General features: G+C 50.2%; 1 protein-coding gene across 1 annotated transcript in view; it reads left to right on the forward strand.

Annotated features, from left to right (window-relative positions):
• The window catches only part of LOC142572486 (oxysterol-binding protein-related protein 9-like), a 49923-nt gene extending 35805 nt beyond the window's left edge, over positions 1-14118 (forward strand). The window contains exons 10-13 of the mRNA XM_075681641.1: positions 6791-6913; positions 7885-7976; positions 8982-9117; positions 13699-14118. Coding sequence (XP_075537756.1) covers positions 6791-6913; positions 7885-7976; positions 8982-9117; positions 13699-13782 — 435 coding nt within the window. The 3' untranslated portion in view covers positions 13783-14118. The remainder of the gene's footprint in view (positions 1-6790; positions 6914-7884; positions 7977-8981; positions 9118-13698) is intronic.
• The last annotated feature ends 204 nt before the right edge of the window (positions 14119-14322 follow it).

Consider the following 14322-nt stretch of genomic DNA (forward strand, 5'->3'; position numbering starts at 1 on the left):
GGCGGCTGATCACGCATGCCTCCACCAAGCGCAGCACGTCCTCTTCTCGAAGGCCCGAGCGCCTGTTGGAGACCCTCCGGATCATGGCGAGAACTTGCTCTATTTGTCTGGATGGAAGGGAAACAGTGAAGTTTGACCCGCCATCCGCTTGGACGTGTAGGCCGAAGACACGAGCACGATTAACCTGTGGTATCGGTGTGCCATCCACGTGCACAGTGATAGGGGGAGTAGAGGAACGGCTCCGGGCGCGAATGATTATGAGCTCCGAATTTTCCGGAGCACATCTTAAGCCGCATTTTCTCGTGTACTCGGAAACTCTATCGACTGCTTGCTGCAGTCGGTCCTGGATGGCTCCGTCGGAACCCCGTGTCGACCAGATAGTAATGTCGTCCGCATAAATAGCGTGGGCGACATCAGGGATCTGGTCGAGTAACCGGGGGAGCCATGCGAGCGCGATATTGAATAGAGTAGGGGGAAGAACTGAGCCCTGGGGTGTCCCAAGTCCTACAAGGCGAATCGTACCGGATCGATGCGGTCCCATTCCTACGGCGGCTGTGCGATCTCGAAGAAATGCGCGGATATAGTTGTACATACGAATTCCACAGTGTGAATGTGCAACATTGCGAAGGATGAGGTCATGTTCAACATTATCGAATGCCCCTTTTAGGTCTAAGGCGATGAGTGCTCTCGCTTTGGCGGACGACGGAGGTCCTATGACTTCCTCCCGCAATTGTAAAAGCACATCTTTGGCAGACAGATGAGCGCGATATCCGAATTGAGAGTTAGAAAAGAATGATTTTTCTTCGAGGAAGGGCTGCAGACGCCGCAAGAGTACATGCTCCATGAGCTTACCAATGCAGGATGTTAGGGAGATGGGTCGTAAGCTTTCAACCTTCAACAGGCTTGCCCGGTTTAGGGATCAGTGTGATGTCGGCGTGTCGCCATGCTTGGGGAAGCATGCCTTTGCGCCAGCAATCATTGAAGATATGGGTGAGGTGGTTAATATCCGCGTCACTGAGGTTACGAAGGGTGGCGAATCGGATGTGGTCGGCTCCCGGTGCCGTGTTGCGGCGTAGGTCTTGTAGGACCACCCGCACCTCGTCAGATGTGATGTCTGCATCGAGTAATTCGTTCGCCTCGCCTACATAAGGATAGTCAGGGTACTGCGGCGGCGGTCCTGTGGGTATGAAATGCTTCTCTAGCTCTCCGAGGAATGTCGAGACATCGTCCCTGTACTCGTGCATTAGAATGAGCAGCTGTTGAAATGTTTTTCCCTTTGTTGTGGTGGGATCTGTGAGTGAGCGAAGAATCGACCACGTTTTTGCTGTGCTCAATGTGCCTGAGAGGCGATCGCAAAATCCACGCCAGTTATTCCTCGTAAGGATCTCTGCATACTCCTGAGATTCCCGTGTAATTTGATCTATACGTTTCCTAAGTTTGCGGTTGAGCCGTTGTCGTTCCATCGTCGTGTCAACCCTCTGCGGGCGTTCCAAAGATGAAGTAAATGCGGGTCTATGTCTGGTGTCTCGGTTTTGTGCGCAGTGTGCTCGTGGTGGCCTCTAGATCTTGTGCGAGAGAGTCAAGCCAGCGTTCGTACCCTTGGCGCTCAGGTGGGTCCTGGCGACGTACCCTGAATTTCGCCCAATCAGTTATACGCACATTTCGCTCGGGCCTGCGCGCACCCCGTAATGACAAGGTGGTCGCTACAATTTAGTGGTCACTACCAAGGTGCTCCTCTAAAGGCCCGTGCGCAACGACTGGGCCAGTATTGCGCACGAAGGTAAGGTCAGGGCAGGTCTCACGAGATACGCTGTTGCCCATCTGAGTGGGGTGCTCTGCATGGGTCGGTAAGCAGTGTGTATCTCATGTTACAGATGGCATTCCATAAGCGGGTCCCTTTAGCCTGCGATTTAACGTAACCCCATGCAGTATGCGGAGCGTAAAAGTCGCCGGCCACCACACAAACCCGTCCAAACTTACCAAATTCTGTTAGTAGGTGCTGAAAACAGTGCGTTCGCGAACGGGGGGAACTGTATGCATTGAGTATAAACAGGCTCTCGCTGCGTTTACCTTGCGTAATTTTGTCCAATATTTGGTGAGGAATGTCAATGTTAGTGGTATGCATGAAACATGTAACATGTTTCGAAACTAAGGCTCCCACAAGAGGAGAGACACCCGAGAGCGCGCTGTAGCCGGATAAAGAAGGGGTGCAATTGACTTCCTGTAAGAGGATGACATCGGGAGGGTTCGTGGATGTGGCGATATGCTGCTGTAGGGAACCTCGTTTTCGGCGGAATCCCCTACAATTCCACTGCCACACCACTAATTGCTCCGCGTTACGCGGCACCATCATCATCGCGAGAGGAAGTAGGCGGTCGTGCATAGGGATGCGGGCGCCGGGTGCCCACATGTGAAGGTTGCGGCCGAGAGCCTTGGTCGGAAAGCGCGCTTTCGTTGTTACCGCTAAGCTCAGGAACTTGCATGCATGCGAAAGTGCACTCTATACATGATTCCACTTGCTCCGTAATCCCTATTTGAAGGGCCGCCATTTGGCGTTCTATCCTGTCCAGAGCCGCCTGCATACTAGTGCTCATGTCTGCCACCAGCGCGTCCATTTGTTTTTGCAGGCGCTCACAGCGCGCCTCCATGTCACGACGTAGGCGGGCTATTTCTATTAGAGGATCGGGTTTGGTAACGAATTGGTAAGAGGTGAAGGGGTAGGGAGAGATTTACGGGGCGGAGCGAGCTGTGGGGGACCCTCCGCCCGACCTACCTCCCGAGGCGCCTCCATTGCTGTTTTCTTATCCAGGGTCCGCTGCACCCCTGAAGGGACCAGGGTCACCTTGGCTGGGGCGTTGGTCTGCAGGGCCTTCTTGTCGGGTTGTTGTTTGTGAAGATGGGGAAGGAGGGCGCTTCTCTGGGAGGCGTACCGATGCCTCGCGGGATCGGGGCCGAGACTTGAACTTGCGACGGGGTCTCGAACGGGTCTCCGACCGGACTTTTCTGGTCTCCTTCGTTGGGGCGCGCGACGTTCGGGTCTCCGCAGTATCTGTGGTAGTGGTCGGGCCGCTGGAGGGTTGGAGCTCACGCTGCTCTTTCTCGAGAGCTTTCCGCACCCAAGCTTTGTTCAGTGTCTGCCTAGCACGCAGCGGGCAGTTTGGATCCGCTGTAGTGTGGGTGCCGTCACAGGATCTGCAGTGTGGGGTGCACGGATGTGACGGGGTGGGGTTGTCAGTCCCGCACGTCGCGCAAATGACCAGGTGCGGCGTAGGACAGTAATCAGCCCAATGGCCGAGCTTGTGAGATATCTTGCAAACCAGTTAGCGGGGTCGATGGGGGTAGCAGCGGAGTTCTGCACCGTAGAAACGTACGTAGCGAGGCACTTTAAGTCCTTCAAATGTTACCAACGCAACGTTGGTTTGACCCATCATTCGTGCTTAAAGTATTTGAGTTCCAGGAGCCACAAGCTCATCCACTAGCTTGGAAGAGGGTGTACCGGGCAAAAGGCCAGGAACAATTCCCTTGCATGAGTTGTCTGGGGCCGCAAAATATGTCGCGATGGGATAGACCTGCTGACTAAGGTTCAGCTCCCTCACCTTGTACAATGCGTCGACTACGTGTGACTGGGGTGTGTTGATGATTGCCAAGTTCTGCTGAGGTCGCAGTCGGAATATGATGTCCTAACGATCCTCGGTGGCCAAGCTGGCTGCACTCCATAGAGCACTGGCGAGTTCTGGGCGCGCCCACTTATCGAGACAAAGTCCTCCGTGAGGCCGCAGAATTAGCTTTTCATCGTGCAAAGGAAGTTGATGGAGGTTCTGATTCCGAATGCGCTTGCGTACGGTAGGCTGGGAGGCGTCCGGAATGCCCAAAATGTTCTCGGAGGGTTGCGTCTTAGCGCGCGTTTGACGGATGCGTCGCTTATGTATGACTGTCTTCCAACAGCCACCTGTGTCGTCGTCAGTTTTGTCGTCGTAAAATATTCGGGGCAGCATCTTCTTCCATCCTTTCCCTGGTCGGAGTGTCCACCTCTCGCTGTTGGGAGGGAAAATTGGCGACGATGGGATCGGCGGCCACTCCCGCGGTGTCCACCTCGGGCGTCTTCGTTGTTGTCGAGGAACGTGCGGCGGCGTTCTCCGTCGCCGATTGCGTCTTATGCTCGTTGGGAAATGACCTTGCGGTAGATAAATGCTCCATCGAAGCAGAGCGGTGAATTGGCCGAAGGCCCTTTGCACGCCCGTTTAGAACATGGGCCTCGGAAGAGCTGGTCGCTTGGCGCTCTTGGTTCATGGTGTAGAAAACACGCCAAGGCAGCTATGGCCCCGGCAGGGGCAGCCGCGTTGGAACTGCTTCAGAGCTGTAGAGGCGCGGGGAGCGGCAACAAAGTCCCGGGAAGAAAAGGCGGTCGGTGGGAAACGGCGAGAAAGCCGCTTCCCATATGAATCCCGGCGATAGCGGCCCGGGCAAGGGCGGTCAAGGGCGGTCGGTGAAGGGTCGCGTAGTCTCAGTGGTTGCGGAGCGCGCCGACGACATGTCCGTTCCTTTCGGCCGACCGATTGCGAGAAAGCCGCTTCCCATATGACTCGTGGCGAAAGCGGCCCGGGCAAGGGCGGTCAAGGGCGGTCGGTGAAGGGTCGCGTAGTCTCAGTGGTTGCGGAGCGCGCCGACGACATGTCCGTTCCTTTCGGCCGACCGATTGCGAGAAAGCCGCTTCCCATATGACTCGTGGCGAAAGCGGCCCGGGCAAGGGCGGTCAAGGGCGGTCGGTGAAGGGTCGCGTAGTCTCAGTGGTTGCGGAGCGCGCCGACGACATGTCCGTTCCTTTCGGCCGACCGATTGCGAGAAAGCCGCTTCCCATATGACTCGTGGCGAAAGCGGCCCGGGCAAGGGCGGTCAAGGGCGGTCGGTGAAGGTCGCGGAGTCTCAGTGGTTGCGGAGCGCGCCGACGACACGTCCGTGCACTTCGGCCGACTCGGTGACGCGAAATGGACCTGGAGGCTTACGAAAAGGGTTCTACTCAAATTGAGGACGACGCAACGAGCTATGGAAAGAAGAATGATAGGTGTAACTTTAAGGGATAAGAAAAGAGCAGATTGGGTGAGGGAACAAACGCGAGTTGATGACATCTTAGTTGAAATCAAGAAAAAGAAATGGGCATGGGCAGGACATGTAATGAGGAGGGAAGATAACCGATGGTCATTAAGGGTTACGGACTGGATCCCAAGGGATGGGAAGCGTAGCAGGGGGCGGCAGGAAGTTAGGTGGGCGGATGAGATTAAGAAGTTTGCAGGCATGGCATGGCCACAATTAGTACATGACCGGGGTTGTTGGAGAAGTATGGGAGAGGCCTTTGCCCTGCAGTGGGCGTAACCAGGCTGATGATGATGATGATGATGATGATGATGATGATGATGATGATGATGATGATGGTGACGCGATATAGCAGGGTATTTACGGAAAACTGCTTCCTGCACTCGCGCTGTAGGCTCTGTGCTACGGCGCCTGCTGGTTGCCCGCAAAATATGGGCTTTCGTTGCCACATTGGCCAGCGCATCTACATTTTACAGGCTGCACCTCGGCCAGGAAGGCATGCGTAGCAGTATAGTTAATTGAAGAGTTGATGGAAACGGAACCAATTAAGCCTGGGCTGAAGGGGGGCTAATAAGGGAGCATTCTAAGCACCAAGCTGAGGGGGCCGTTGTTAGGCGCCCTTACAACGAGAGCGAGAAAGGCTACGCAGTACAAAAAATCTGCTATTGGAAGGATATTGCCATTTCACGGCACGCACATTTGACCTGGTATTTCTCGAAACAGATGCTAAGCACGAAACGTTTCACCCAACGTTAGCTTCGAGAACTTAGCCGGCTTAATTTCTGTAGTTGTCCGCATCCGCTAAAGCCGATAGTTAGCAATTGCACTGACAATTATCGTGAAAATATTAAACGTCCGCCGTTGATATGAAAAAAAGCTTGATCAGTAAATCATATGTATTGCATCATCTGTTCTTAATAATCCGAGGCAGTCGTCACTGAAATATGCGTTATAGGGCTACTGTAGCTCGACTGCAGGAACGTCACACCGAAAGCGGACAAACTTTATTTTTTTGACATTGTAACAATATATTCATTTCTAGAAGTGCCACGCTGCAGTGAGTATATATGCCAAGTCGCCCGTATCCGCCTTTAATTGCTCTCCTGTACACACACACACACACACACACACACATATATATATATATATATATATATATATATATATATATATATATATATATATATATATATATATATATATATATATATATATATATATATATATATATATATATATCCTCCGCCCTCCTTCCCTTGCATGCTTCTCGAACAGTCATTCACGGGGCCCAACGAATTACTCTGCGGCTCTCCTCGTCGTAACGTTGTGTCGCATCAAGCGATGGCGCAGAGGTCTTACAGGAATGAAGAAGTTGGTTTTGCTCTCTCCCTTCCAGCTCGTCACTGCGGTTTCTCTCAAATGTTTCTGATACATATACCTACACAACCCGCGTTGCGGTGGCTCAGCGGTTATCGCGTCTCGCCGCTGTGCTCGAGGTTGCGGGCTCGATTACCAAAAGCGGTGGCGCGGCGTTCCTATGGAGACGGAATGCCCTCCAATATATATCCAGAGCCCTCCAATATATGCGCGACGTCCCTCGAAGCCAAACTGTGCATGCTTGGAAGCGTCAGACCCCCACGATTTCTCCTGGCACCATCCAGCGAACAGTTCAATGACACGTTCCACTCATGATGTGCAGCCAATGATCGGAGGCAAGAAGCACCAGCTGACGGCCGAGATATTCCCGCCCAACGACAAGCGACCTTTCCTCACGGTTTCTGGCGAGTGGAACGGTGTCATGACTGCCAAGAACATTCACGGGGTAAGAGACCGAATGCGATCTGCGTTTCGAAATTTTGGGATTTCATTGCTTTTTGAGCGCACGTTAGCAGGCGTGAAACGGCAGCCCGAGCTTACTTCGTGTGTTCGCTAGACCCGAAGACTCGTGTATCTTTATATGACTCGTATCAGGAACTGAAAGGCGGCGCCCGAGTCGGTGGCAAACTTCCGTTTCGTGCGACGCAAAGGCGTTGGTAGATCGTGAGTGCATAAAAAAGCGTCGAGATCGACGTGAATATTTTGGCTTCCACGGCACACTGCAGCTTGCCGTAGCCTCTCGTATTGGGCGGGAAGCATTTGTTTTACTGAATCCTTCCAGGCTGGCACAATTATTTTTAATAATATGCTAATATAATAATTCATGAAGAAATGAAAAGAAAGAATAAAACTTTAAGCATTCTTGTTTTTTTGCCCCACAAGATAACGCTCGAAGAAACAATTACCTCGGCCACCTGAGACTGGTTTCCTGGCAGCACTTAATATAGGCAGTCATCATAGCTTTAAGGACGTACACACACTATAGGAGTGAGATATTTACGCGGTAATTAATAGGTGCTGACGGAATTTTGTTTCACTGTGGCACCGTATGCCAGAACTGCCAACATATAATTAAGTAGGAAGAACAAGGAGAATTGAGGGGCTTTTTTTGTTTGCTAGTTATAACTTCATGAAGCTAACAGACAATGAAACCCGGGATAACGCATGGTAAATAATGTTTTTTTTTATTGCAACACAGAAAGAAAAAGACTTTTGCCACGGTTGGGAGCCCATGTGTGTCGGCTCTCATCGACGTCGTCTTCTCGTATAGGGTTTTATTTCGTAGTTCTTTATTATTTATACATTGCAATTTAAATGCTTTCCTGGGCGCCATTGTCTGTTAGCTTTATAGTGTTGTAGCTAACAATGGGTACGAGCTTGTCATGAAAAATTGTGTTGAGTGCCGCTTTTCCACAGACCGAGGTCACCTTCGTCGACACGACAACCATGCCGATCACAAGGAAGATCGTCCAGCCGATAAAAGATCAAGTGGCTCACGAGTCGCGCAGGTGAGGCGGTGGTGGCCGAGAAAGAACGGCTTAACTGTATTTGAGATTATAATTCGGGCCTTTCAGAGTGAATGAATGGCATTTTGGCTAAAGGGAATACTGTTTCCTTGTCCACCCTCAACATCCCTGTCTCATGAATGCCAGCGCATGTTGTGTCCGGCAAAGCACCAATCCCTAGACAACAGAAGGACTGCTCCCTCGCAGTCGTTACGTGACACGTTCAGCCCAGAGTTTTCAATGAGCGATGCGTTACATAGATACGAAGGTGGTTGCGTGTAGTTACTGATACCTTATTAATAGCGCGGAAGAGGGATCGCCGTCTCTACCAGTTGGTTTTCTTCCCAATGATGGATGGATTCGTCGTGAAGTTTAGCTACCGTGATCAGTAGAAACGCGTGTATTGACCTCTTCTACAGCGGTGATCGTTAACAGCTACTGATTGGCCTAGATACACGAAAGAGTCATTTTCGTATTCGACGTCTCTCGTGACACCTTGGACAGGGTTTTCTTAAAGTAAGACCGCTGCCACTTCCCAAGATAATCGCGTCGTCGCACATATAGGTTTTAGTGCGCAGTACATCTCCACTCAAGCCTTAACGCCTTTTTGGAGTTTTGTCTACGAAAGTCGTTAACAGCTGTGCCTATGGGTTTTGCGCAGCAGCTGCCCTGCTCGCGAAACATGTGACGGCGTCGCGTGAATGCAGGACGACGTCCCCCCCCCCCCCCCCCCCTATCTGTCCCACCGCACCGCATAACACGCTTGCTACTGACGAAGTGAGAGCACAAGCAGGCATACCAGCCTATCCTCAGTTCCGTTTTTCACACCTTGCCCTCACTGCCGGAAACATAGCCTGATAAAGTTCGATCAGCTGCAGTTACTGCCGTTTGAGTTTTATAAAAAAAAAGTACATCCTGCTTGAAATGTGTCGGTATACGATAAGGGAGCATGGCGAAACCATCAGCCCTATGCGCCTAAAACATGTTGCCTCTTCATCGTCCGGGCAGGTTGTGGAAGGACGTGACGTTAAACCTGAAGCGCAAGGACGTGGAGAAGGCCACGGAGGCCAAATCACTGCTGGAAGACCAACAACGGAAAGAGGCGGCGGCGCGCAAGGAGTCCAACGGCAAGTGGGAGACCAGGGTGCGTGATCGAGTGACACCGCGTGATTGCGATGACAATGTGATAACGTCATTATTATTCGCTTTTAATTCACCAGAAACGATCTGGTTGGGTGTCTAAGTTAAAATCTGCAATTAAGCAGCTTCGCGGAGGCCCACCCAGCCGTTACCAGGCATGGACGGCATTGCGTTTAGGGTGCGCTATATGCAGTAATGTACTCACGATGAGGTTTTAGGACAGATAGAGTAAAATAAAGTTACAGCAGAGGCCCGTAGACGGTAATCATGAAGCACACTTACGGAGTGCAGGTACAGAAAGAAGGAACTTCGCTGCTGTAGTATAGTAAAAAACAAACAATATATAGTGCAGCAGACTAATACATACAACGAAATAAAATATTGAAAACATAGATTTCAATTGTCAATGTATTAAGCACAAAAGGTTATTTCCCTCTGCTAAATAAAAAAAAAAGCCTTCTGTTAGCTTGCGTTGTCCACCGAACCAGTGCAGGCCGATTTCTAACAAAGTGATCTGTGGATCAGCCCGAGTTAATGTAATTCTTTGGTCTCCTTTTAGCGAAACTGCGATGCACATAATACGTCATCTGGCAAACGGCTAGCAATACCAGTAGGCCCGGCGCACTTTCTTTAGAGAAGAATGAAATCTCACGACGGTGCTTCCGAGCAAAGTAGAGGCTCTATAACGTAAAGCTATTTCAATATGTTTCTAGTCAATTTCTGTCATTTACCATCCATGATTGATCAAAAACTTTCGGGCCATGCCCACTTCGCCTGTCTGTCACACGACGTCATGAAAACCGCGAAAAATTCCCATCTGATTTGACGCATACACACTCATTATACGTATTTAATCCGAACAAAACATTATTTCCGATCCTACGCCTTTATCATTATTAGCACTCCGGTATTGGTCAAACAGTTTCGAAATGTTTCCACTTCGCCTGTCGGTCACGCGACGTCACAAAACGCGAAAACTCGTCACGTCAAGGTGACATGTACGCACTAAAGATGCACCATATAACCCGCCGAACAAAACCGAACATTTTTTTTTCGGAATAGCAGGGGACTGCCCTGTTCCGAGAGACACACAAGATGGCTGCCCGCCTTTCGCTTTATCACTGGCTACTCGGAGAATTGATTTTTTTGCGCATAATAAAAATATTTGCATGGCCATATATGGTTTTCGAGCCCATTTGGCATATAAATGACAATGACCTGCCAACTCTTCTTCGCTGAAGATCAGTCTTAGCGGCATTTTTAATCTTCCATTGCATGCCGTCACGATTTTCGACCAGCCACCGCAAGCTAAGTCAGGGGAAGCGGACTAATCGCAGTCGCTGGCGCCGCTATTCTCATCCGGTTATCACTGCAATGGCTGGTTACCACTGCAACCCTCTCCACTTCTGCGTGCCCCCTTTCCTCACGTCAGCCAATTAGATGAGAAAGACCTGGCAAGCTTGGCAATTAACGCCACTCCCTTTGAATGCAAATAAAGGTGACCTTCCACAAACGAGGCAAGCGTTTGATTGTGCTACCCAAACAATGCTGCGGGTCACCGCGATATGCTTGCGCCGGCGGTTACGTAAAGTTGTCGTCGGGATATTGGGATAGAATCGGAATGAAATAATTTTACGTTATAGGACCACAGTAATGCTACTCAATGCCAACGGAAAGCTTTTTGCTGCCCAAAAATGTGGCAGTCTTCAATCCCAAAAAGTTTTTGTGGACAGACTCTAGCGCTTGTGCAACACCTGAAAAGAACGGGTTCATTTTTATGGATTCTGTGGCACATTTGTATTGCAGGCAATTAACAAAGCAATTGCACCCACACGCGATGTACTGTCTGACAGTGAGGCCTCAAGAAGCCTTCGAATTTCCAAAGGAGTTATTCCCTACCATTTTGGGTCATTTTGGCCATTTCGGCAAGAACACTGTTAAATGAGAAGTCGCTTTTCAGTGTATGAAGAACCAAATCCACAACCCAGTACGCCAGCATAGGTTTCAAAACGGCACGTTTTGTTTCCCAATTCTTCGTTTTGTTTTATCCCCGCTACGACGCCGAAGGATAAGGTGCTTTTAAGCTTGACCACACGCTTTTCTTTTTTTTTTCAGCATGCAGTATTTCTTGAAGGGCACAAATTCGTTAGGAGTCCTGGACTTATTGCTTTTCTCCTCCGCGACGATGCTTTAAAGAGCACGTTGTGGTTAGCCCTCGCTTTTGAGGTAGAGTTGAGCAGAGGGAGAAAAAGCTGTCAAGGTTTGCTAGGCAACTGTCTTTGATCACTTCTAGAGCAGAGAGTTCCCTGAAGAACCTGTATGCTGTGCCAGTAACGCGCTTTCAATGGCAGTGGGTCAAGCCGGTAATAATGACGAGTTCCCCATTATGGAAACATTACGTTCCTTACGTCATCCGAGGAAAGCACGGAGTGGGCAAATTTCACCTTTTATCATGTTTGAGTTGTGTTGCTGTGTGCGAACTGAAGTAAGAAGGATGTCAAGAAGCTACCAAGAGTTTTGCGGGCCCGAATGCAAGTCTGTAAACGTCATGCTGTGGTCCCGCATGCAGTTGAGCGTCGCCGATACTTCTTTTTTGCACAGCACCCACGGGCGTTTTTGAATTTCGCCCCCATCGAATTGCGGCCACCGCGGCCCCCGAGATTTGATCCTGTCACATGATCCTGTGATCCTGTGGTGTGATCCTGTAACGCCATAGCCGTTAGGCCACCACGGCAGGTCATGGTTACGCCTGCTATGTTGATTCAAATATTTAATGCATATTTGCGTAAGGCTTTCCGAAAGCAGCATCTGGACACTTGAGGACAAAATAACAGTGGAAGAGCACCTTCACCAGATAGTGTGAACTATAGTCATGTTGGCTGTTTTTCGCCATCAAGGCATGAAAGAAATCACACGTCTGCGATTCACTGTCGTAATGATAATGGCTGAATTCTCGGGCACGTCTCAGCTGAACGTAATATTGCGCTTTGACTTGGCCAAATGCGTTCTTGGGCCTCCCGCCAGACGGGACAACCAAGCAGTACTTGAAATACAGCGGGACCGTGGGGGCTTTTACTCAGGGGCTCCGCAGAGTTTGTGTATTCATGGTCGAAGTTTCCAATGCAAATGCGTGGTGGCCAGTTTCCTCTTCAGCGCTACGCGCACGAAAATGCGCATCTTTTCTAAATCGGAGCTTGATTTTCCTACCACTCCGGAGTTTGGTATGTGTATACTTGTCGGCGAGCAGATGACAAAGCGGTCGCGAAGCAGACGAATTGGCTTATATAGACATTTGTACTGACCCTACAGAGGTGCCGGTGACATGCTCTTTTCTCTGCGGAATTGCGCAATTAAGCAACCAACGGTGCCCGGGTATTGCCACTGCAACAAATATCTACCTTCAACTGCCTAATTGTTTCGTTAAAGGAAAGCTTTCCTTTACTTTCTCCCTTTGGTTGGGCGTGTCTTCTGGGTCAGTTTATGGCCTAGTAAATTGAGTCGATCCGTGGGACAGTGTAGTAGTAAGTTGGGACGATCCAGAAAACTGTAATCCGCATTGGTGCACCTAGGTCTCTCGAGTCGCGTGGTGAATGTCGCGCGGTCGCGTGAACATTTTCGGTGGCAGAGAGTTGATGAGGGTTATCGCATAAAAACCCGCATTGTGGATATAACCGCCCCAGGCAGGCGTTGGTCCCCGGTTCGAATCCCGGACCTGAACGAATTTTTCCTCAACTTTAGAGCGTTATTCTTTCCGAGAAACCCGCACTGGTTTCCTTTGTAGCTTTTGCTACATTCGGGAGGATGACATTTTCTCCCCTTTCGTAATACTTCCCCCACCTTGCGGAATACTGCAGAAGTGATTTTTCACCGTGCGTTTCTGCAGAATTCGCACCTGTGTAATCGGACCGAAGCGCGTTCTCAAAGCCGAGAAGAAGCGTCCTATCCGGAAGGCACGTACTCGCTATGTTGCCAAGCTCGGTGCAGAACACGAACGGTTATGTACGCGTTAACTCGAATAAAATAAAATAAAATAAAATAAAATAGAACAGTAAATCTGTGATTGGAGAAAGACGTGCTCAATGCGCCTAAGTGGAAATAAAATTGCACAACCATGTGTGTCTGCGCATAGCTTTTAACTGAAACGTTTCCACAAAGCTTTGATTAGGGCAGTTTCCAACAAGCGCAATGCACCTCGCCGCCTTTTTTCCCTCAATACGCACGTTCGTCGGCACTTCCTCGTGAGGAGACAAAATTGGAATCATTCTATACGCAACCATATATAGTGATTTTGCAACGCAGGCAGCATAGACTCGAGAAAGAGTCACGTCTGCGTTAGGGTGGCAGTTGATCGAGGCACTACTCCTCCCAGGCCTAGCCGTTATTTTCAGTGGTGCGATTTCGTGTCCTGTGTCCGTTCATGAGAATCTCGAGACAGAGCCCAGAAAACACATGTCTATGCTAGTGGGAATCAAATTTACGACCGAAGGACGTGCCGAGCATTATGACCGCTATGGCGCCACGGCGCACATATGACCCCACGAAATTTGTTTCGGTCTTCTTGTTTCTTCGAATTTCGTGGACGCAGGTGTTCGAGCCGCTTGGCGATGGATGGACGTACAAGTATCCGCTGCACAAACGTCTAGCGGCAGCGAAGAGAGGCGGCAAATAGACGACCAGCACGACAACCACGAAATAAGCTCAGGGGCAGCGCAGATCGCGCATCGACACACTGAGGCTTTCCCACGGGTTCCCATCAGCACGCCATCACCAGGTGCCCAGCCGGCTCTGTGCAAAGGCTACATCGCCGCTCGCTTCCCCGATGTCACCCGAGACTTTCGTCAGTGCCACCTACAAACTGTTGCGCCGATTTTGGTTGGCGATGTGCCCTTTTGGTTGAGACGGCGAGGTCTGGAGCAAGTTTACTTGCGACAACAAAGAAAAGCTTTAGCGTCAAAACATGCTCGACGGCTTAAGGACTGTGATAATAAATTAGGCTCCTCGGGAGCCTTCGTTTTCTTTTTTTTTTGCATACTGCACTCGTCGCACGTTCCTGAAAGCCAGCTCTGCGATTGGCGAAGCGATTGGGAGTTTGGTGATTGGCAGCACGTAAGTACCGGCTACCAAAAAAACTAATAAAATAATAAACGGTACTGCGGCTGGCGCAGCAATCGCTGGGATATCGAAACATCGGAGCAAGTGTCGAAACACC

The sequence above is a fragment of the Dermacentor variabilis genome, chromosome 2, assembly GCF_050947875.1.
Source record: "Dermacentor variabilis isolate Ectoservices chromosome 2, ASM5094787v1, whole genome shotgun sequence".
NCBI classification, from domain to species: Eukaryota; Metazoa; Arthropoda; class Arachnida; order Ixodida; family Ixodidae; genus Dermacentor; species Dermacentor variabilis.